Source organism: Physeter macrocephalus, chromosome 18 (assembly GCF_002837175.3).
Source record: "Physeter macrocephalus isolate SW-GA chromosome 18, ASM283717v5, whole genome shotgun sequence".
Taxonomy (NCBI): domain Eukaryota; kingdom Metazoa; phylum Chordata; class Mammalia; order Artiodactyla; family Physeteridae; genus Physeter; species Physeter macrocephalus.
This window is the reverse complement of record NC_041231.1, coordinates 1,346,922-1,366,964: the sequence shown is the minus strand read 5'-3', so window position 1 is coordinate 1,366,964 and position 20,043 is coordinate 1,346,922. Positions and strand designations below refer to the sequence as shown.

Here is a 20,043-nt window from a genome sequence, read left to right as displayed (position 1 = left end):
CCCGTGGCCACAACATGGCTAGCCGTGAAAGCCTGTCGTCAGGGGGAGCAGGCAGCTCAGACTCGGAGCCGGCCCAGCCTTGGGGGCGCGTGTGGCCTGCCCCCACCGCCCCAGCAGCCAAACACCCCGGGCTGTGACAAAAGGACAGAAGCCGTGTTCCGCACGGCCAGCCTGGGCCAGGCCAGAGTCCTGGAGAGGGGGACCCACCTTCCTTCGGAGAGTGGAGAAAACTGGATGCGGGTTTGAGCTCAGGCGCCTCGCGTAGTTCCTGAGGACCTGCTCTGGTCCCCAGACGCCATGCTCACGGGCACCAGGGGGCACAGGACCACCACGAGGGCCACGCTGGCCCAGGGCGGCTCCAGGCCCCGCGGGCACCTCTGGCTGCTCCCGCAGGCCCGTCCCTTGGAAGGCGCGTGACTGGTCAGGGCCCACAGGCCAGGGACAGTCCGCTGGGGTCAGAGCGCCCGCCCCCATTCCCGCACGGCCTCCTGGGATGATTAAGCAGGAGACGGGCAGCTGGCAGCAGCTGCTGCTGTGGCGCGAGCGGCCCATCACGTGACGTCGGTGCCGTCGGCGCTCGGCTTTCCTCTTGGAAGCTGTGTCGTGGAGGAAATCCTGGGCCGTGCCCTCTCACCCCGAGACGGGGCGAGGCTGGCCCTGCCCCCCAGAGAGCCTGGCAAAACAAGCTGTTCAAGGTCACGAGGAGGGCCAGGCTTCCTGGACGCCTCCGGGATTAGGACGCGTTCCATGGAGCCGACTGCCCGAAAAGCTGAAGGGGCCGAGAATCCCAACCCCGGACTTGCCGGACATTTCTGGAGCACCTGGGATGCTCTCCCGACGGTTCTGAGGAGCAGGGGTGCTGGAACCAGCCCGGCACGTGGCCACAGGCAGACAGGGGTCCCAGAGTCTCTGCGGTGGGTGCCCCACTGGCTCCTCTCGCGGCCAGGTGTGCCGCGTCAGCCCGGGGGCGGCCTCAGCTTCCCCAGCTCGCCCCGATTTCGGGGGTTTTTTTCAGTCCACGATTTGGTGCCTCCCTCCTGCAAAGCCGGCAACGTCTGCTGGACGAGCTGGGATCTCTCCTGCGGGAGGGCTCGGACACGCGGGTGACCCTGCCTGTGGTCAGGGGAGGGCCCCGGGTGGGGACTCCGGTGACAGGCAGGAGTCCCCACCTGTGCTCTGGTTCCCAAGAGACAGGTGGCTGCACGTGACCCACCCATGCTTGACATCCACCACCCGCCCTCCCCACCCAGGAAGTGTGCAGCCTGTGGACGGTGGGCACCAGACTGTTCGTCTGCTTAGAAAGTTAAAATACAGGGGTCACTTCCAGGGTGTTTCCATCAACTCCCTACTAGATCGTTTCCGAAGAGTTGACAGCTTTCCAGTCGGCCTGCAGGACTGCTTTCAGCCTCAGAGTGCTTCATTTTAAGGCTGCAGGGGGCTGGACTCACTAATCCTCTTCACCTGGAATCCTTGAATAGAGACACAACTCCAGGCTTTTACAAACCGTGCATGATAATCCTTAGGAGCCCAGAAAGACAAGCAGGAACGCAGTCTCACAGCTTTTCTTAAAAGCCTTCACGTGCAGGCAAACAAACCCTCCAGCACAGGGGCTGAGCAGAGTCTCGAGTCAGGCCACCAGCCTTCCTTTGAGACGAGGGCCAGGAGGGGACCCGGGCCCCCGGGAGGGAAGCGACGCACGGTGGCCTTCTGTATACGAACCGCACAAAACCGCACTGACTAGCTGTCACCGAGGACAGAACAATAGCCCCTGACACAACCCCACAGACCAAGATGCTCTCAATGTGTTCTGGTTCTAAAGAATGCTTAGGTGGCATGGAGACCAGAGGGCAAAGGCTTAAACAAAGACCAGGACGTCCACTGCGAGGTCGCCGTGGCTCCAGGGGATACACCTTCAATTACACCCCAGACCCGATGTGGATGTGGCGTGACTGTGCGGGCACGGCGCCCTGACTTTTCAGTCAGCTGGACCAGGCAGACCGTTCCGACAGCAACCCGCCGGATGGCCGCTGTCGGCCAAGGCTCGGCACCCTGGCCCAGGGGTGGACACGGGGGCCAGGTGACCCGGACTGGAGCCCAAGCTCCCACCTGCTCCCAGAGTTCCACCTGCACGAACGACCTTAGACATCCCAGATCCCCAGTTGTCCTCTCTGCCTAACGGGAATGACCCCTCCCCTACGGCCAGGTTCCTGTTAGAATGAGAAACGGGATGAAAGTGCCGAGAATTTCCACGGGGTCGGGGACTGCTGTCGTTAACGACGGCGCCTTTGCCTCACCTGTGCACACCCCCCACCGAGGTGTGTTTTGGGGGTGCCTGCCACATGCCTGGGGCCCCAAGCGTGCTGGGGGTGGGGGCGGGCCAGACGTGGACTCGCAGGGCCCAGCTGGAGACAGGAGCCTCTGGAAGGTCCAGCTGGTGTGACTCTCCATCCCAGGAGAGCCCCTCGGCCCTCGGCCCGTGCTGTGCCCCGATGTGGCCAGCTGCACGGCGGCCGAGCTCCCCACCGCAGTGCCCCCCCCGGGAGAGTCGCCCTTTCCCTAACTCAGTGGCATCCCCTCCAGGCCCACGTTCCTGGAGGCCCCAGGGAAGGGGGGGAGCCTAGCGGAGCTGCACAGGCTGAAGCTAAGGCTGGGCCTGAGAAGACGACCGAACCTGCGGACGAAGGTCCCACCGCAGGAGACGGACCTGACTCCCCGCCGTCGTTGGAGAAAGAGCTGCACCTCGGCCGAAGCAAAGCCGACAGCCACCGGGAGGTGCCCGGCTTCCAGGAGCGGGCCAAGGGGACCTGCAGGTCACCATGGGCTCACTGGGGACGTCAGCCAAGGACCCTGAGTCCTCTAGCCAAGGGGGCGGGGTGGGGGGGTGGGGGGGAGACCAGCACAGGAACAAGTTAAACCCCAGCCTGAAGAGAATCCTGGCCCAGACCCGAGGGGAGGGCTTCCTGAAGGAGGCACGTCGCTGGGACCGGGGGTGTGGGGCAGGGGCTCTGGCAAAGGGAGGAGGGTCAGAGGAGAGGCTGGGCCACGAGGGTGGGTGCTTAGCGGCACCGCACGTAGCGGGCTGGCCGGAGACGTGGGTGTTGCCGACCGGCTGCGTAAGGGGGCGGGGCGCTTACCAGTGTCCCCCGAGGAGGCCAGGAGCCGGGGGAGCCGCGGGTCCCGGAAGCAGGGAGGATGCCGGGGCGGGGGGGGGGGGCCTGGGACCTCCCCCCGTGCCAGCTGGCGGGTCGGGAAGGGCCTCCCAGGGGGCGGGGCGCTTACCAGTGTCCCCCGAGGAGGCCAGGAGCCGGGGGAGCCGGGGGCCCGGGAAGCAGGGAGGATGCCGGGGCGGGGGGGGGGGCCTGGGACCTCCCCCCGTGCCAGCTGGCGGGTCGGGAAGGGCCTCCCGCGAGCTGCTGTGCCTGAGCTCCTCGGCCTTCCCCGAGCGGGCGACCTGGGACCGTGGGACCCTCACCCTGGTCCAGGATGTGGCTGGGCACCGACCGGGAAGGGGCCCCGAGAAGCCGGAGGCCTGCCTGTTGGGGTCTGTGGGGACCTCTCCAGGGGATGCGCTCTTCCTGGGGGGCCGCGGGCCTTAAAACCGGTGCCGCGAGCTCCCGCCCGGACTCTCACGCTGGCCTCGCAGCCTGGGGCTGCCGAGACCCCAGGGGCCTGGGCCCTTCTGATGGCACGAGCTTCGTGGGGCGTCACAAGACCCCAGAAGGGTGTGGGGTGACCTAGGAGGAGACCTCGAGCTGTGGGCAGGATGTTCTCGGGGGGTGGCCGGGAGAGTGCAGCGCCTCACGGGGGCCAAAGTGGGAGATGCCCACCAGGCCCGCCTCACGCTGGCTTCTGCCGCCCCCGGGCGCCCCTGGTGTCGGCAGACCAGGGTCCTGCGCTTTAACAGCCCTGCTCAGACGCCGGTGCCTGAGCTCAGACGGCCTGCAGGCGGAGCCTAGGGTGTCGGGCAGGTCCAGGACGCGCTCCAGTTTTCGGGGTTTCCCCCAAGTTTAACATTTTAAAGTCATTTCTTAATCTGTAAGCATTACTGATAACTAACCCTTGGCTTTCTTTTTCACAAGGAACTGAGAATGTTCAGCTCTTGGGGGAGGGGGGGACTCCCCCGCACAGCAAGGCACAGACCTCACCGGCTCCTGAGCGGGGGGCTGCCTCCCCTCCCCACCCCTCCCCCTGCCTACGCCCACGCTGCCGAGCCGCCTCCAGCCCTGGGTGCTGGGTCCTTAGAGCCTGGCAACTGCGCTTAGTTTCAAAGGAGCCACACCCCTGAGGTCTTAAAAAGAAAAATGTTCGAAACATTGACTTAGCTCCCACCAGCAGGAATAAACCGCGCTAGCGTGAACAAAGCGCTGCCCTCTGAGTGCCAAGGCCTCCGGGGCTGAGGCTGCGTTGCCTCCGCGAGGGTCTCCTTCCCCTCCTGTCCACGTGCACCCGGGGGGCGGGGGGCAGGCACGCTTGCGGCGCAGGTCCTGTCAGTGTCAACGCTTGTGGCCGAGAGGCATGCGTGCTCCACAGCACAGCGACAAACCACTTGTGCCATAAAAGCTCTGTGAAAAGGCACAAGGCACTCGGGCATTTGTCAAACCCAGCCCCTTGCCCGATTGTGTTTTGGGGCTTCGGTCACTGACGCCTGTCCTGACGGTCATGTTCACGTTGCAGATAAACCCGATGAGATAGTCCCAGCCTCCAAGCCATCCCGAACTGCTGAGAGCGTGGCAGTGGAGTCCAGGGTGGCCACCATCAAGCAGCGGCCCACCAGCCGGTGCTTCCCCTCCGTCTCGGACGTGAACGTGAGTGGCCGGGCCGGGGGAGCGGGCGGCAGGCCGGCGCGGGCAGACCTCGCGGTTGCAGTTCACCCTCCCCAGCGTCCAGACCCGGAGCCCCAATCCGCGTGCGCGCAGCAGGCACCCCAGTCCAGCGCAGACCCGCAGTGGAGGGGGGGGTGGGGGGGCAGGCCACCGCGTGACCGGCTCAGTAACTCGCCCCGAGGGCCTTCCCGTAGGCCACCCGGAGCGAAGCAGCAGCCTTCTGGGGCGGACGAGGCCCGACCCCACCGCCCCCGGGGAGCAGGGCCTCCGCGTACGCCTGGGACCCCGCCCCTCCGAGGTCTCAGGCCACCGTTATTCCCAGGGGGAGGTCAGCAGAGACCACGGGCCACGACGGGCTGGCAGAGCCGCCCGTCGCCGGGCAGGCTGCTTCTCTCAGGTTCCAGACGTGGCCCTCTCTCCACCCCAGCTTCATGCCTGCTGCCGGTCTGAGCAGCACCTGTCACGATTACTTCCTGACTTTGTATCTTCTCTGAATCCGCTTCACATTGACTCACTCTCTTTAACCGCGCCTCTTCCTAATAATGCCCAGGAGTATCATCAGTTCGATGCGACGGTTTTGCCTAGTGCACGATAGAGGATGCCCCCTGCCTCCTCTCATCTCCAGAAGGCCCGGGCGGCTCCTCCAGGGCCCTGCGTCCCGACCCCCCACCCCCTGCGGCCCCCCGTACTCAGCTCGTTCCAGACACCCTCCAAGCCCCGGGCCGGGCAGACGCCCAGAGGCCGGCGGGACTAGGTCTCGCGGGAACAGTCTGGGCGCGCGCACGCGTGTTTCCTTCGGGCTCCGCACCCGGCTGTTCCGAGTGGCCCTCCGACGCCGCGAGGTGAGGCCAGCCAGCAACCTGTCTTCCGGTCGAGGAAGCAGCAGCTTGGGCGGGGGCTGCACAGGGAAGCTGTTTGCAAAGGGGAGGAGAGACGCACGAGGCTCCTCCTGGACCAGGCGGAGGAGGAAGGACGGGCAGCCTGCCTGCCGCGGGGCCCACGCGCCCCGGGGCACCGCGCTCGGCCTGTCCCCTGCCCTGGGCCACTGTGGTCAGCCCACTTTGCGGAGGCGGACGTGGCCACGGTCGGACCCCACTGCCCACGGCCAGGTGCTCTTTCCCACCGGCCATCCGTCCTGGCCATTCTCAGTCAATGTCAGGCAGACCACGGCTCCGCTGAGCAGGGCTCATGGGCACCTTGCGGGCAGACAGGGCCCCTTCTGGGTCCTGGACGCTGGAGTGGCCCGTCGGCAGCCCCAGCTGGACACTGAGGTGCTCCCAGAAGCAGCTGGGGGAAGCCCCATGTCAGGTGTCCACTGCCCAGGGCTTCCGTGTCTGGCTGCCGTGGGTGGCGCCGGTCTGACACAGCTCACCCCGGGCTCTCTGGTTTGCAGTCCGTGTACGAACGCCAGGGGATCGCCGTGGTGACGCCCACCGTTCCTGGGAGCCCGAAAGGCCCATTTCTGGGCCTCCCTCGAGGTACGATGCGAAGGCAAAAATCAATAGGTAAGCAGCGTGGCCACACCCGCAAAGGTGCCCCTTGGCTCTCAGCACCCTCGGCAGTGCCCCTCAGAGGCCCCAGGCCCGTCCACCAGAGGACGGGCACCCGGCCTCACCCCCAGGGAGGCCTTGACCATCTGAGCCGTCTGAAACTCTCCTACCCTCTGGCTACCAAATCCAGGGTGGCTTCCCAGCCTCACAAGCCAAGTATCCGTGACAGTACCAGCAGGGTGAGGGGCCACAGACAGGAGGGAGGTGGAGGTGGGCAGGTGACGTCCAGGAAGCCCCTCGACCCCGCCCTGCGTGTTTAGAGTGGGCCGGCGGGGTGGGCCCAGGTCCCCTGCGAACGGCCACTGCCACGCTTTGTGGATGAGCTCGACGGACGCACAGTTCTAAGGGTGGCTGGGCCAGGTTCTCGCGCTCTGCGGGTACGGCGTCCTGTGCGCTGCGGGAAACTGCTACCTTCTTGTTAACGTCACGTGGTTCCTGCTGACTCTGTTCCGGGCAAGGTAAACGTGACCCCTTCAGACAGCCCCTTGGTGAGATAATCCAGCACTGTCTTTACCGTGCAAATTCTCAGAGAAGCTAAGGCCACTGGCGGACACTGGGGGACGCGGCGCTGCTCTGTGTGTCCAGCACCGCGGTCTCAGGCCTGACGCCTCTGTCGCTAGTTTGAAGGGGTGGCAGCTGGCAGGAACTGAACGGTAAGGGATGGCGGAGGTGGCGTCTGCCGGTCCCCAAAGTCCCCCCAGGAGCTCGGGGCCGCCGCAGAGTAGCGCACACGCCATCTCCTGCCCCTGGCTCTCTAACTGCTTAATAACAGTCGATTTCCTCCTGTCAGACAGCAGAATCTTTCTATCAGGTTAGTGAACCTTACAGTTTGGCATCTGTAATGTGAATGTAACAATTTACTCCATAAGGCGTATTCTTAAATTATTGCTCCTTGGGAAACGTAATTGTCAGGCAGCCGCCACGTACGCACACTCAGAGAGGCCTCTGAGCAACCATCTTTGCGATGCCCAAACGCCCTCCCACAAGGAGTATGTGAAATTTGGAATACCCTTATCGAATGGAAGTTCTCGCTGGAATAAATTATTGTAGTCTGTCCTAGGAGTTTTTTGATTTGAAGTAATTCGTTTTGTTACCTCTTTGAAAAACCTGCATGCCCCCCACGCGAGATCCTCGTACTTGACGTCTGTCAGCGTCCGTGTCCGTGTGCCGCTTCCCCTGTCCGGAGTGCGTTCTGTTGATGTTTTTATATCTATCTTGAACTGTCAGAAAGAATCTGAAGGTCCACCCAGTGGACACACCAGAGCACTGGGGCCCGACGCGGCCGAATGCGGCCATCGCCCCTGCGGGCCCTCAGCACCCTCTCTCACCCAGCACCCACGGGGCTCCATAGGTCCAGTCCTCCAACTCGGACCGTGGTCAGTGGGGCCCACGGTAAACCACCGGGCCCCTCAGCCCAGCCCAGAGGGTCTTAGGACCCAGAGGGGTTCGCTGGGGCAGGCAGCCGAGTGTTTGGTCAGGATCCTGCTCCCGGCTTGGGTTGGGGGGTCTTGGGTTAGAGGGTCTGGGCGTGTTGCGGCACCTTCTCCTGCCAGGGCCGCTCAGCCGTCCTCCTGAGGGCCTGGGGAGCTCCGGTACCCTTCGGGGGCCCAGAGAAGTCAGGCAACAGAACGGGTTCCTGTCGAGCGGGCGAGGCCACCCCAGGGTCCCCATACAGAGCCCGGGGGCGCCAGGCCTCCCCGCGTACCTGCAGCACCTGCAGGACGTCGGTGCTCTGACGCCCCCGGGACGGCGGCACCATCCGCGTCCCGTAGGCCAGTGCCGCCAGCCACTTGCGTTCCCTGTGCCCTCGTTTCCGACAAGCAGCTCGACAGCCTCGGTCCCAAACCTGCAAACACCCGCCGGGGGCCCTGGCCAAGCCCGAAGGGATGGATGCCCCCTGATGCAGGCCACCCCTGCCCCCGACACACGCTCACACGTGTGCACACGAACCCCGGGGAGTCAGGCGCCCTCCCCGGCTCACGCCCGTCGCTCTGGGCACCATCTCTCTCAACAGCACGCACTCCGTGCCTCCCGGGGCCTTTCCCTTCTTTTCTCTCTTTCTTTTTTTTTTCGGCTCGGAACGGGCCGCGTGACCTCTTGGCGTTGTGGCTTGTGCTGCATTCTGTGAACCAGTGTGCACCGTGATTCTCTGTGACACAGTCTGCAGAGACACAGCGTGTCGCACCATCCTAGGAGCTTAGTGGGGTGTTTGTTATTGCCGTGATTTAAACCTAAACCTGCCTTCTGCTTGTAGGAATCACGGGGGAAGAGCGGCAGTTTCTGGCCCCTCCGATGCTCAAGTTCACCAGGAGCCTGTCCATGCCGGACACCTCCGAGGACATCCCCCCCCCGCCGCAGTCGGTGCCCCCCTCTCCTCCACCACCCTCCCCCACCGCCTACAACTGCCCCAAGTCCCCAACTCCCAGAGTCTACGGGACGATCAAGCCCGCGTTCAATCAGAACTCCGCCGCCAAGGTGTCCCCGGCAGCTCGCTCCGACACGGTGGCCACCATGATGAGGGAGAAGGGGCTGTACCACAGGAGGGAGCTGGACCGCTACTCCCTGGACTCCGAGGACCTCTACAGCCGCAACGCCGCCGCCCAGGCCAGCTTCCGCGGCAAGAGGGGCCAGATGCCCGAAAACCCGTACTCCGAGGTCGGGAAGATGGCCAGCAAGGCGGTCTACGTGCCCGCCAAGCCCGCCAGGCGGAAGGGCACGCTGGTGAAGCAGCCCAACGTGGAGGACAGCAGCCCCGAGAAGGCGTGCTCCATCCCCGTCCCGACCATCGTCGTCAAGGAGCCCTCCACCAGCAGCAGCGGGAAGAGCAGCCAGGGCAGCAGCGTGGAGATCGACCCCCAGGCCTCCGAGCAGCCGGGCCAGCTGCGGCCCGACGACAGCCTGACCGTCAGCGGCCCCTTCGCCGCCGCCATCGCCGGGGCCGTCCGCGACCGGGAGAAGCGGCTGGAGGCCAGGAGGAACTCGCCGGCCTTCCTGTCCACGGACCTGGGGGACGAGGACGTGGGCCTGGGGCCGCCTGCCCCCCAGGCACGGCCCTCCAAGTTCCCCGAGGAGGGCGGGTTCGGCGAGGAGGACGGCACCGAGCAGCTGTCGTCACCCACGCCAGGCGCAGCGACCAGGGAGCCCGAGAACCACTTTGTGGGTGGCGGCGAGGCCGGAGCTCAGGGTGAGGCCGGCAGGCCACTGAATTCCACGTCCAAGGCCAAGGGGCCCGAGAGCAGCCCTGCAGCTCCCCTCAAGAGCAGCAACGCGGCCGGCCCCGAGAATTACGTCCACCCGCTCACAGGGAGGCTGCTGGACCCGAGCTCCCCGCTGGCCCTGGCGCTCTCCGCGAGGGACCGAGCCTTGAAGGAGTCCCAGCAGGGCCCCAAGGGGGAGGCCCCCAAGGCCGACCTCAACAAACCTCTCTACATCGATACCAAAATGCGGCCCAGCGGGGAAGCAGGCTTCCCTCCGGTCACCAGGCAGAACACGCGCGGGCCCCTGAGGCGGCAGGAGACGGAAAACAAGTACGAGACCGACCTGGGCAAGGAGCGGAAGGACGACAAGAAGGGCACGCTCATCGACATCGTGGACGCGTCCCAGCAGAAGTCGGCCGGGCTGCTGATGGTCCACACCGTGGACGCGGCCGGGTCGGACGACTTCCTGCAGGAGGAGGAGGAGAATGCCGACGCGGAAACGAAGCCGGACCGCTCGCCGTCCGAGGTGCCAGAAGGTGTTCCCGAAACTGAAGGTGCTTTACCGATCCCCGCTGGCCCCGAGCCCGCGGCCGCCGCGCCCGGCAGGACCGTCGTGGCGGCGGGCTCCGTGGAGGAGGCGGTGATCTTGCCGTTCCGCATCCCGCCCCCGCCTCTGGCATCCGTGGATCTGGATGAGGATTTTATTTTTACAGAGCCACTGCCTCCTCCCCTGGAATTTGCAAACAGTTTTGATATCCCCGATGACCGCGTTGCTTCTGTCCCCGCACTCTCAGACCTGGTCAAACAGAAGAAAAACGACGCCCCCCAGTCCCCTTCGTTGAACTCCAGCCAGCCCATCAACTCTGCGGACAGTAAGAAGCCAGCTGGCCTTTCGAACTGTCTGCCCGCCTCATTCCTGCCACCCCCCGAAAGCTTTGACGCCGTCACGGACTCTGGGATCGAGGAGGTGGACAGCCGGAGCAGCAGCGACCACCACCTCGAGACGACCAGCACCATCTCCACGGTTTCCAGCATCTCCACCCTGTCCTCCGAGGGCGGGGAGAACGTGGAGACCTGCACAGTCTATGCAGATGGGCAAGCATTTACGGTTGACAAACCCCCAGTACCTCCTAAGCCAAAAATGAAGCCCATAATCCACAAAGGCAACGCGCTTTACCACGACGCGCTGCTGGAGGAGGACGTGGACAGCTTTGTGATCCCCCCGCCGGCACGCCCGCCGGCCCCCGGCGGGGCCCAGCCCGGGACCACGAAGGTTATCCAGCCGAGGACCTCCAGGCTGTGGGGTGACATCTCGGAGGTCAAAAGCCCGATTCTCTCCGGCCCGAAGGCGAACGTGATTAGCGAGTTGAACTCAATCCTGCAGCAAATGAACCGAGAGAAAACGGCAAAGCCGGGGGAAGGACTGGACTCGCCAGCGGGATCCAAGCCTGCCAGCCTCGCTCCAAGGTAAGTGCCGCGGCCGGCGTGGGCGCAGACCGTCCGTCCCGAGCCGGGCTTTCCCGTCCCGGCCAGGGCTGACCAGGAAATGCCCTTGGGAGCAACGAAGCGGACACGGAGAGGGAGATTCCCAGAGCCTTCTGTGTCGGCCGCCTCTGTCGTGCACTCACGTGCTCCTTTCTCGTCCCCCGGACGCCGGTGCAGCAGAGCTGAGCGCGTCTGGCCCGGCAGGACGTGGCCCCCGCGTAGAGACGCGTAACAAGACACTGCCACACAGGCCGTCCCCGCCTTGGCTTCCAGGGAGGAGCCCTGCTCTCTCCTCCCGCGTCCTCCAGGTCTTGGCCAGGACCCCTCGAAGGCCATTCTGGAGCCTCACCCAGGGGTTGCAGGGGAGGGGTGCTCCGGCCGGGGGTTGAGTGAGCAGCGTGTGTGCAATCACGTGTGTGGTCACATGTGCGTGAGGGGCTCTTTTCCCCTCCTCCCGCCACTGACTGGTCTGAGGCCGCGGAGGGCCCGGGTTGCAGATCCACTAAGTGAGCTCAGCGTGAAGTGCAACCCCGGAACCCCTCCTGACCCCGGGCAGACGTCGTGGAAGAAAAGCATCCGGTCACCCCGCGTGGGTGCCCACGTCAGGCAGGGCGTAAGGCACCGCCTAGGAACCGGGGGGTCGCACGTGGGGGGCCGGCCCTCAACGCAGGCACGCCACGCCGTAGCAGGCCCCCGAGCCCCTGCCTGTAGCTGGTGGATGATCCTCACCAGAGCGCGGTGCCTCCGGCCTTCACTCACGGCTCTCGGTTTCCTTCGCCCAAGACACGCACCGCTTCTCGGGTCCCCCGGCAGCAGGGTTCTTCACGTTCCCCCACTGACGTTTCCTCTCAGGTTTCATCGTCTCAACTAATGAAGTCGTTCTTCCTACTCCTGCTGGGCAGGGATTTGATTCAAACATCTAAGTCCATAATCAGCAATATCACACCACGGCTGGGTCCTGAGAGCAGGCTGCGAGCCACAGCTTTCCCGGCTGTCTGTCGGTGTGGGTGTAAGTAAGCTACGTGGACAGCCCCACTACTCCTCAGAGGGATGCGGAAGGAAGGGCCAGTCTCGGTAGAGGGCAGCACACCGACACCACCGTCTTTTTTTTTTCTTTTTTTTTTTTTTTTGCGGTACGCGGGCCTCTCACCGCTGCGGCCTCTCCCGCCCCGGAGCACAGCAGCGGCCATGGCTCACGGGCCCAGCCGCTCCGCGGCACGTGGGATCCTCCCGGACCGGGGCGCGAACCCGGTTCCCCTGCATCGGCAGGCGGACGCGCAACCACTGCGCCACCAGGGAAGCCCACCACCGTCTGTTAATGGGGCACCCATCATTAGTGGCGTTCAAAGAGCACTCCAGCTGAACAGAGATTCCTTACAAATTCCCCGTTTCTGGTGGACGTACGTACACACATACCTACAAGTATCACGTGCTTGAAAGTCTCAAGGAAATGTTTAAAACTGGCTCCGTCATGTAATAGTACTGGTCTTTAGCTGCTAGGTTATGTGGAAGTACAACAATTAAGACGCTTTATCACTGTGTTTCACATTTTACAAAACACTTGGACGTGGGTGAGTAATCTTTCTAACAGCTGCTGGAGAGCACGTATAATTATACCCATTTTTCAGAAGGGGAAATGGAGACTCAGAGAGGCCAAGCGGCTTGTCCATGTGCACAGCCAGCAGAAGATAGAGCCGGGACCAGGCCAAGGTCTTCTGACCGGCACTGCCCACCGCTAGTGATGTCTGAAGTATGGAAGATGCAGAAGGGCACCAATCCTAGGGCTGCTCTGGCCAGTGGGGCAGCCTGCACAGCACCATGCTCCCCGGAGCACGCCCACCCAGGAGTCCAGGGGCCTCTGAACGGCATCAGATTGTAGGCCTCCCCAGCTCCTCTCCTGGCTGGGTGAGCTCCTTGGGACTCACGGGGTGGGGGGGGGGGGTCTCCGAGTTGCAGGTATCTCTAGGGTTTCCCTGGGTGGGAGGGGCCTCAGAGCAGGGGTCAGCAGGCAGAATCCTGTCGGGCTTTTTTTTGGGGGGGGCGGTAACCAAATTACTTTATTTGAAGGAACGGTACCAAGGAAAGGACTTTTGTAGATGTTTTGGTAAGACTTACAGAAAAGGTAAAGGCAACCCAAACATGCATGCACTGCCTCGGTGACCGGGGAAGTCACCCCTGTGGCGACAGGAAGCCAGCCTAAGGCTTAGCTCTCATTATCACTATTTCCCAGGGTGTGCTTGTCAAAGAGATAACTGTGCCATGCCAGATTCGGGGGCCCCCATCGTGCGCAAGTTGGTTACGTGGCCGCCCAGTTCTTCTTTAATGGATTTCACCTGCTCATTCAGATAAGGAGTCTCGATGAAGTCAGTCACACAGATGGGGGTCATTTTTCTCAGTGGCCAGTTGGTGCAGTTCCGGTAGTGACAGATTCACACTTTTTTCCAAGTGTAGCGCCCATTCCATTGCATTCAGCCCGCTCTCCCAGTCATCACGGTCTGGTTTCTTGATATTCTGAAGAAGATTCGGCCACCCCGTTGGTTCTGCAGCTTCATCAGTTTCTCAGCATGTTCCCTCTCCTCACAAGATTGGTGAAAAAAGTATTCGGCAAAGTTCTTCAAAGCCACATCATCCCGGTCAAAATAGTACAGCATGGACCGGCAGATGCAGGAGGCGGAGAGCTCCAGGTCGATCTGGCGGTTGATGGCGGCCTCCGAGTCCTGGAGGCAGTTCTGGCGCCACCTGCCAGTGGGGGGACACGGTCGTCATGGCGGGCGACTGAGGTGAAGCGGCGGCGGTGGCTGCGCGGCGCTGTAACGGCGGCGGGGACCTCGGGGCGGCCGGCCGGAGCGGGGGACGAGCACCGGGTTCCGTCCAAGCTCTGCTGAAGCAGGAAACCGCGGCGACTCTCCGCGAGGACTGTGGCCCCGTCGGAGTTCCCGAGAGCAGCTGCAAGGCCGATTCTGTCCGACCCAAGCTCAGCTGCCAGGAACAGCCACCTCCGGTCTCTTCTATTACTTATGCCCCAGTCCATCACGGTACAAGCATCAGCGGACACCTATCATGCACTCACCAAATGCCGGGCATCATGCGGCACAGGCACCAGAGGCAGGGCCTGAACCTGCTCCCACGGTGCAGATGAGCGAACCGGGGGTCAGAGAGGTGAAGCCCTTGGCCGTGGGCACTCGGCTGGAAGGCACAGAAGCACTCCGACCTACGGAGCTGCCTCAGGGTTCGACTCCTCCCCTCTCGCTGGAGCCAGGGATTAGCCTGGAAGAAAGGCGCCACTACGGAACCGAACATCCGCAGGGCCGAGCTCACCGGGGCAGGGCTACTCTCAGGCCTTCGGAACCCACCCCCCCCCCCCCCCGAGTCCAGCCGAGCACCCAGAAGTCTTCTCTGCTTACCTGGTGACTGACAATCTGCAAGGGGGGTCACCAGGCGGCCTCCAGCACTGGTGACCTCCCCGAGGCGGTGTCCCCTCCCCTCCCCTACTCACTGCTAAGGGCTACACCGAGTTGGACCAGGAATAGGTCGGCCTGAGGCCCAAGGACAAGGAGAAAGGTCAGTCACTGACTCCAGGCACTAAGCTGGACACTCGCCTGCCTACTCTGGCTTTTCCGATCTCACGGCCTCATCGGGCAAAGCCCAGTGGACGTGAGCTGCAGCCAGGAGGTGGGCTGAGCAGGGTAAGAAGGGGGCGGCTCCTCCGCAGAGCCACCCGAGCGGGTGACCGCGCACCGGGCACCAGGTCTTCCTCCCGAGCAGGCAGCGCTCACCTACATTCTCCTTCTCACACACACACACTCCCCGGGACAGGCCTCCGCTCCGCTGGGTCGTGCCTTCACGGAGAGGCCTGGGATTCAGCCGTTGAGGCATCACAGCCCGGGACGCTCCCAGCCAGGGCTCACCTGCTTGGGTGTCTCACTGCTACTTTTAAATGCAGCTACAGATTTAAGAGCTGTGAATGGCCCTGGGCAAAAGGAGGCACGAAACTGAATGAAGGAAATTCCTAGTGAGGGAAGAGAAATGAGTTTTTCTAGGGAAAACTGAAAACCGGCCGTGCTCTGAAATGACAGGCAAGCAGCAGTGCAAACACCCCATTTCCACAGAAAGAAGTTCGATCGCCCAAGAAAGGGACAGTCCTTTGAGCTGCCCCACCATCGTCTGTCCGCTAAGAGGGCAGAAACCTCAGGGGAACCTGCCCCTTTGTAAGTTACTTTTGCCCTCGGGTCCTTTCTTAACGCTGAGGTGCGGTGACCCTGGGCGGCAGGGTCGGGGAAAGGAGGACACTGAGCGACTGGGCCCTTGCTTACTGGGGTACATTTGACTTACCCTGGGCCGTGCATGGGCCCTGCTGCTATCACGTGTCCCCCAAAATCAGGGACGACACGGGCTCTGCCGACATCTTGATTACAGACATGCTGGCGAAAAGAAGACGATCACGTCGTTTTCTTTACTACCTAGCGTTCGCGGCCGCCCCCCAGGCCTGATCTGGAAACACCTCCTAAGAACTAGGCCTCAGGGGTGATCGGCTGCCTCTCCTACTCGGCACCGCCCCAAGCTACCCCACGGGCTGGAGGCCCGGCACAGGCGCCTGGCTGGCGTCCTGCAGGCCCGGGACCTTCCCTGCAAAGCTCAGAGCTCGAGAGGATGCCCGCGAGCCGCCGGAGAGGCGCGAGGGCACTGCCGACACCCACGAGCACGGCCCTCCCCTGCAGCGAGCGGGCGGGCGCCGTGCGGAGCCCTTCGGAAATCTAGACACACGAGCAGTGTTCCCCTCGTTTCGGAGCACCTGATGTTTTCCATCAAGTCACAGAGCCGGGGAAGCCAAATGAGGCACAGCCCAGCCCCGTGGCCTCCTGAGGGGTTCTCTGTAGGAGCCCAGGGTCAGACCTGAGGGAGGACAGTAACAGAAGGGGGGCACGGTCAAGGAGGCCTGGGCCCCGGGAAGCTGGGCGCAGATTTAGTCAGGAACTGTTCACTGGGCCAGGGGTCCCTGATGACCTCAGTGCGCCAGGCACCGGGCTGGGCCCCAGGATTCCTCACTGAACGAGAAAACATTCAAGGTCTCGCCTCCTCTGAAGGGCTACATTCCCAAGGGGGAACGGATAAGAAACGATAAACGAGACGAACCCAAAGCGCGCAGGCACCGCAAAGGGACGAAGATGTCCCAGCGAGTCAGCGACCATGGGCAGGACAGAGGTGGCCCTCCTCAAGGAAGCGGCATTTGAGCCACCTGGAGTGCTACAACGAGCCAGCTGGGCAGAAACGCAGGGGCCGAGCGTCCCGGGCACCAGGACCAGCAAACACAAAGCCCAGGCACTGGAAAGTGCCCTCCACGCTGAAGAAACTGGCCAGACCGGAGGGAGGGCCGGCGGGGGAAGGGTCCCAGAGGGGTCCCGCGGGCCGAGGGGAAGGGCTGGGTTGCATCTGAGTGGTGGCATCCATGGAGGGCTTGAGCAAAGGCTTGGCATGAACTCTCGTTTCATGAAGGTGACCCAGCAGCTGTGCCGTCAGGTGGGTCACAGTGACACAGGGAAGCCCATGAGCAGAGGCCCATGTGGGGTCCCGGGGGCCTCTGCTCCGGAGACAGCGGGTAGATGATGGCGTCTGACACAGGCACTTTGACCTAAAACAAAGGGGCTTGACCTAGGAAACCCGGGCGTCATTTTTAAAGCAAGATAAATCTGTTCTTTGTCAGCGCTGCCAGGGGAGCGGAAGGTCAGTTTGGGTTTGGCTTTCGTTCTCTGGCTGTTGGGGGGAGGGTCAGGGCAGTGAGTGGATGCCTGCGGGGGACCCACTGGCTTCCGTCCAGGGCGCAGGGCACCGGCTCAACCCCCCCGGAGGCCCTCCGATCGCCTCGCTCTCCTCGGTTCATCCCGACTGGCCTTCACTTCGCGGAGGCAGCGACGGCGCTCCAGGTCCCCTGGGGGGTTCGGGCTGCTTGCAGGGGAGGGCCGGCCGGGTCTCAGGCGACGCCCTCCGGCTTCCGGCTGCCCTGGCCTGGCCTGGCCGGTGGCACCAGCTCCTCACTGGCTCTCCACAGTGTTATCCTGAGAGCCTCTCGCTTTTAAAATAAATCTAGCTGGGTTGTTAAAAAATGACCTCTGCCCGGCCGGTCCCAGAGCAAGGACTTTTCACAACTGACTCGGTAACAGAAGCTGCTTAATGGCACTTTCATCACCTCAGCGCCGTCACGGAGGCTTTACCATTTCACGGCAGCAACTGAAACGTTCAGGTGGTGTCAGTGACTGACGTCGTGGACAAGGCGGTGGACACGAGGGAGGGTGGTCGTGAAGCTCGCTGTCGCCTGTCTCCTCGTGCACGGGTTCGTGAAGGGGCTCTTCTGGTCAGGCTGCGGCATTTTATCCTTCAGGTCTGATTCGCACGCTCTGATTTCCCCGTCTGGACGCCAGGACCACTCAGCCGAAGTGTATATCAGAGGATGGGTACCTCCCGCTCAAAACTGGGTGCCTTCCCACCTGCTCAGATGTGTCGAAAGGGCTGCTGAAGCCGAGGCAGCCCCCCGCCCCCGCCCAGTCCCGGCCCCGTCTGCTTGGCCGAGTCACGTCACTTCCTGATCTGGGAAACCAGCTTCCCACATCCAGCCGCCGTTCCTGCGGGCCAGGCCCGGGACTGCAGACACACAGCGGGGCTCGCGGGGCTCAGAGCCGGGAGCCAGGGCCAGGCTCAGGCCTTGTGCAGATCTGTTAACGCCTCGGGCCACTTTGCCCGTCTTTTGAGCGACCGACCTTTGGAGGTGCTATAAAGATAGAAACTAAGAAGAGAGCAGTTTGGAAGTAAGTGCCATTTTACACACAAGACGGGTTCCTCATGAAAACCCTACAGTCACTAGAAGGCAGAGGTCCGGCGGGCGTGCTGGAGAGAGGCTTGTGCGGAAGGGTCCAGAACCCCGGCGCCGGCTCCCTGAGCAGCCCCTGGCCCACAGCCAGTCACTGCTCGACAGCCGAACTGCATTTGTAAACACAGGGGAAAGGCTACTTGAGTCCTCACTTCCCTGACCCCAGTCAACTCGGGCCGACCGATAAAATAACAGCGCATCTCGGGGTGTCAGTTAACCCTCCATTTTTGTTTTAATCCTCATGTTCCCGTATGGATTGGCTTTAAGAGGCAGGATAGAGAGTAATAGTCCAAGAGAGGGCGCGTGTGTGTGTGTGTGTGTGTGTGTGTGTGAGTGTGTATGTGTCTGTGTTCTAAATCGAGGCAAGAGATTCTTGTGTGTTCTACCCGGGAACCCAGTGGTTGCTTAGCAACATAATGATCTCTGCAACCAGGAGATCCAGTGAATGATATCCGCCTGATTAACTGAGAGTCAAGCAAACCACTGAGAAGGAGGGCAGGGTGGACCGGCCCCGGGCAGGCCTCCACTCAGCTCCTCAAACACGCTGGTTCTTTTCCACGGCGACATTCCGCAGGGCCGTGGGTGGCCCCAAGCATGGGGCCAGATCCGACAACCCCCTTTATTAGCTGCCGGGCTCTCCTCTCTCAGTGTAGCCTTGATGCAAAGCACGGCCTCCCCCAGCCGGGAACGCTGAGTTGTCCTTCCTGAGCTGCAGACGACAAAGGCAGCCCGGGAACCCCAGTCGGTATCAGCAATGAACTGGCTCTCGGGGGACTTCAAACAGAGGCTGACGTCATTCTCCTTCTTAACATTTTCCTGGATGTTTCTCTCTATATTCACATCATCCCCAGCCAAGGAAGGCACAGTTGTGAGTTGCCCATCCTAAATACGAAAGCGACGCCCCTTTTGACGTTCTCTCCCGGGCAGCCCTGTACACTGCCCGCTCTACTCCGCGGCCAGAAAAGGAGCACGGGTAGACCCTCAGCCAGCGTCTGTGTCATTGCTTTAATTTCATCCATCGGAAAAAGCTTCTGTTTTTAACTGTAATTAATTTTGCAGTGTTGTCTCAACCCATTCCATTTTGTCATTTCCATTTGCTCCCATGATGGGTGGTAACAGAAGAGGGTCGTGCTGAACAGAAGTAAGTGCCGCGTGCAGAAACCTCTTCTCTCTGGTGTGTTCTCCTGTCCCTCGTTCTCACTGCCCACCCATCTGTCTGCTTCTGACGACACACACAGCTGCCTGCAGAGCCTTCCTTTTCAAAAAACATGCCAACTACCTGGGAATCGTTGGGGCGTTCCCACAGGAGGGTGGGGCTGCCACCCACCTTCTGGCTCACAGAGGCCCACTGTTTGTTAAGGCCACCTGGGCTTAAGGCAGTTGCTGTCACTCTGGGGAATTAACTGCCTCTGCTTCACAAAGCCCGACGGACAAGGTCACGTCCCACTGTACTGCCCCAGTCGACCCAGTCAGGGTCACAGGCCCCGGCGCCACGCAAAGTCACCCTAGAGGAAGTGCCACGTGCTCCTGTGAGACACCGACCCGCTTCACAAAAAACCCCTCTCTCCCCTGAAGGTCCAAATTAACAACTCAAATCCCCTCTGGGTGGAGCCGCTTTACCATCTCAGCTTAGCTGTCGTAGCAAAGTGGGTCAAATGAGCCTTCCCCGGACAGGTGTGCCCACAGCCGGCGGGGGGCGCAGGCACGGAGGGGAGACGGGCCCCGGCGTGGGAACTGGGGAGCGTCTTTCAGTCGGACTTGCGCACCAGAATTGGGGCCGCTGTACGCACGGCCCACCTCTCTCCCCAGGACCGAGGTCTGGGGGCCAGAAGGGTGGCTCCCGCTCCCTGCGGGTGACGCCCGGGACCAGCAGGGCCCCCGTTTCTTGATTCTGAGTGGCAAGCCTGGCAGCAGTGGCGGAGTCACCCTCAGGGTCTCGCCTGGGGCCGCCTTTCCCTGCCGGTGCCCAGTACACCAGTACAACCAGTAACCGAGGCCCCTGGATGTGCTCAACGGGGGTCTCCTCTGTGTAACAGATCCGGCCCTGGAGGCCCCGGCCCTCCAGGAAACTGTCTCTGAATGCCCTGGGGGGGCCGCGGGTCCCAGCGCGCGCACCCCCTGCCCCC

The 20,043-nt window shown here is 62.7% G+C and overlaps 1 protein-coding gene and 1 pseudogene across 2 annotated transcripts in view; one reads left to right on the top strand and one right to left on the bottom strand.

Moving 5' to 3' along the window:
• SHANK2 (SH3 and multiple ankyrin repeat domains 2) overlaps positions 1-20,043 on the top strand; it is a 464,476-nt gene that overhangs the window by 443,030 nt on the left and 1,403 nt on the right. For both annotated transcript variants that reach the window (XM_024133268.1, XM_055079758.1), the window contains 4 exons: positions 4,675-4,805; positions 6,217-6,328; positions 7,164-7,184; positions 8,628-11,037. In XM_024133268.1, coding sequence (XP_023989036.1) covers positions 4,675-4,805; positions 6,217-6,328; positions 7,164-7,184; positions 8,628-11,037 — 2,674 coding nt within the window. The remainder of the gene's footprint in view (positions 1-4,674; positions 4,806-6,216; positions 6,329-7,163; positions 7,185-8,627; positions 11,038-20,043) is intronic.
• LOC129391515 (ferritin heavy chain-like) lies at positions 13,178-13,975 on the bottom strand (annotated as a pseudogene).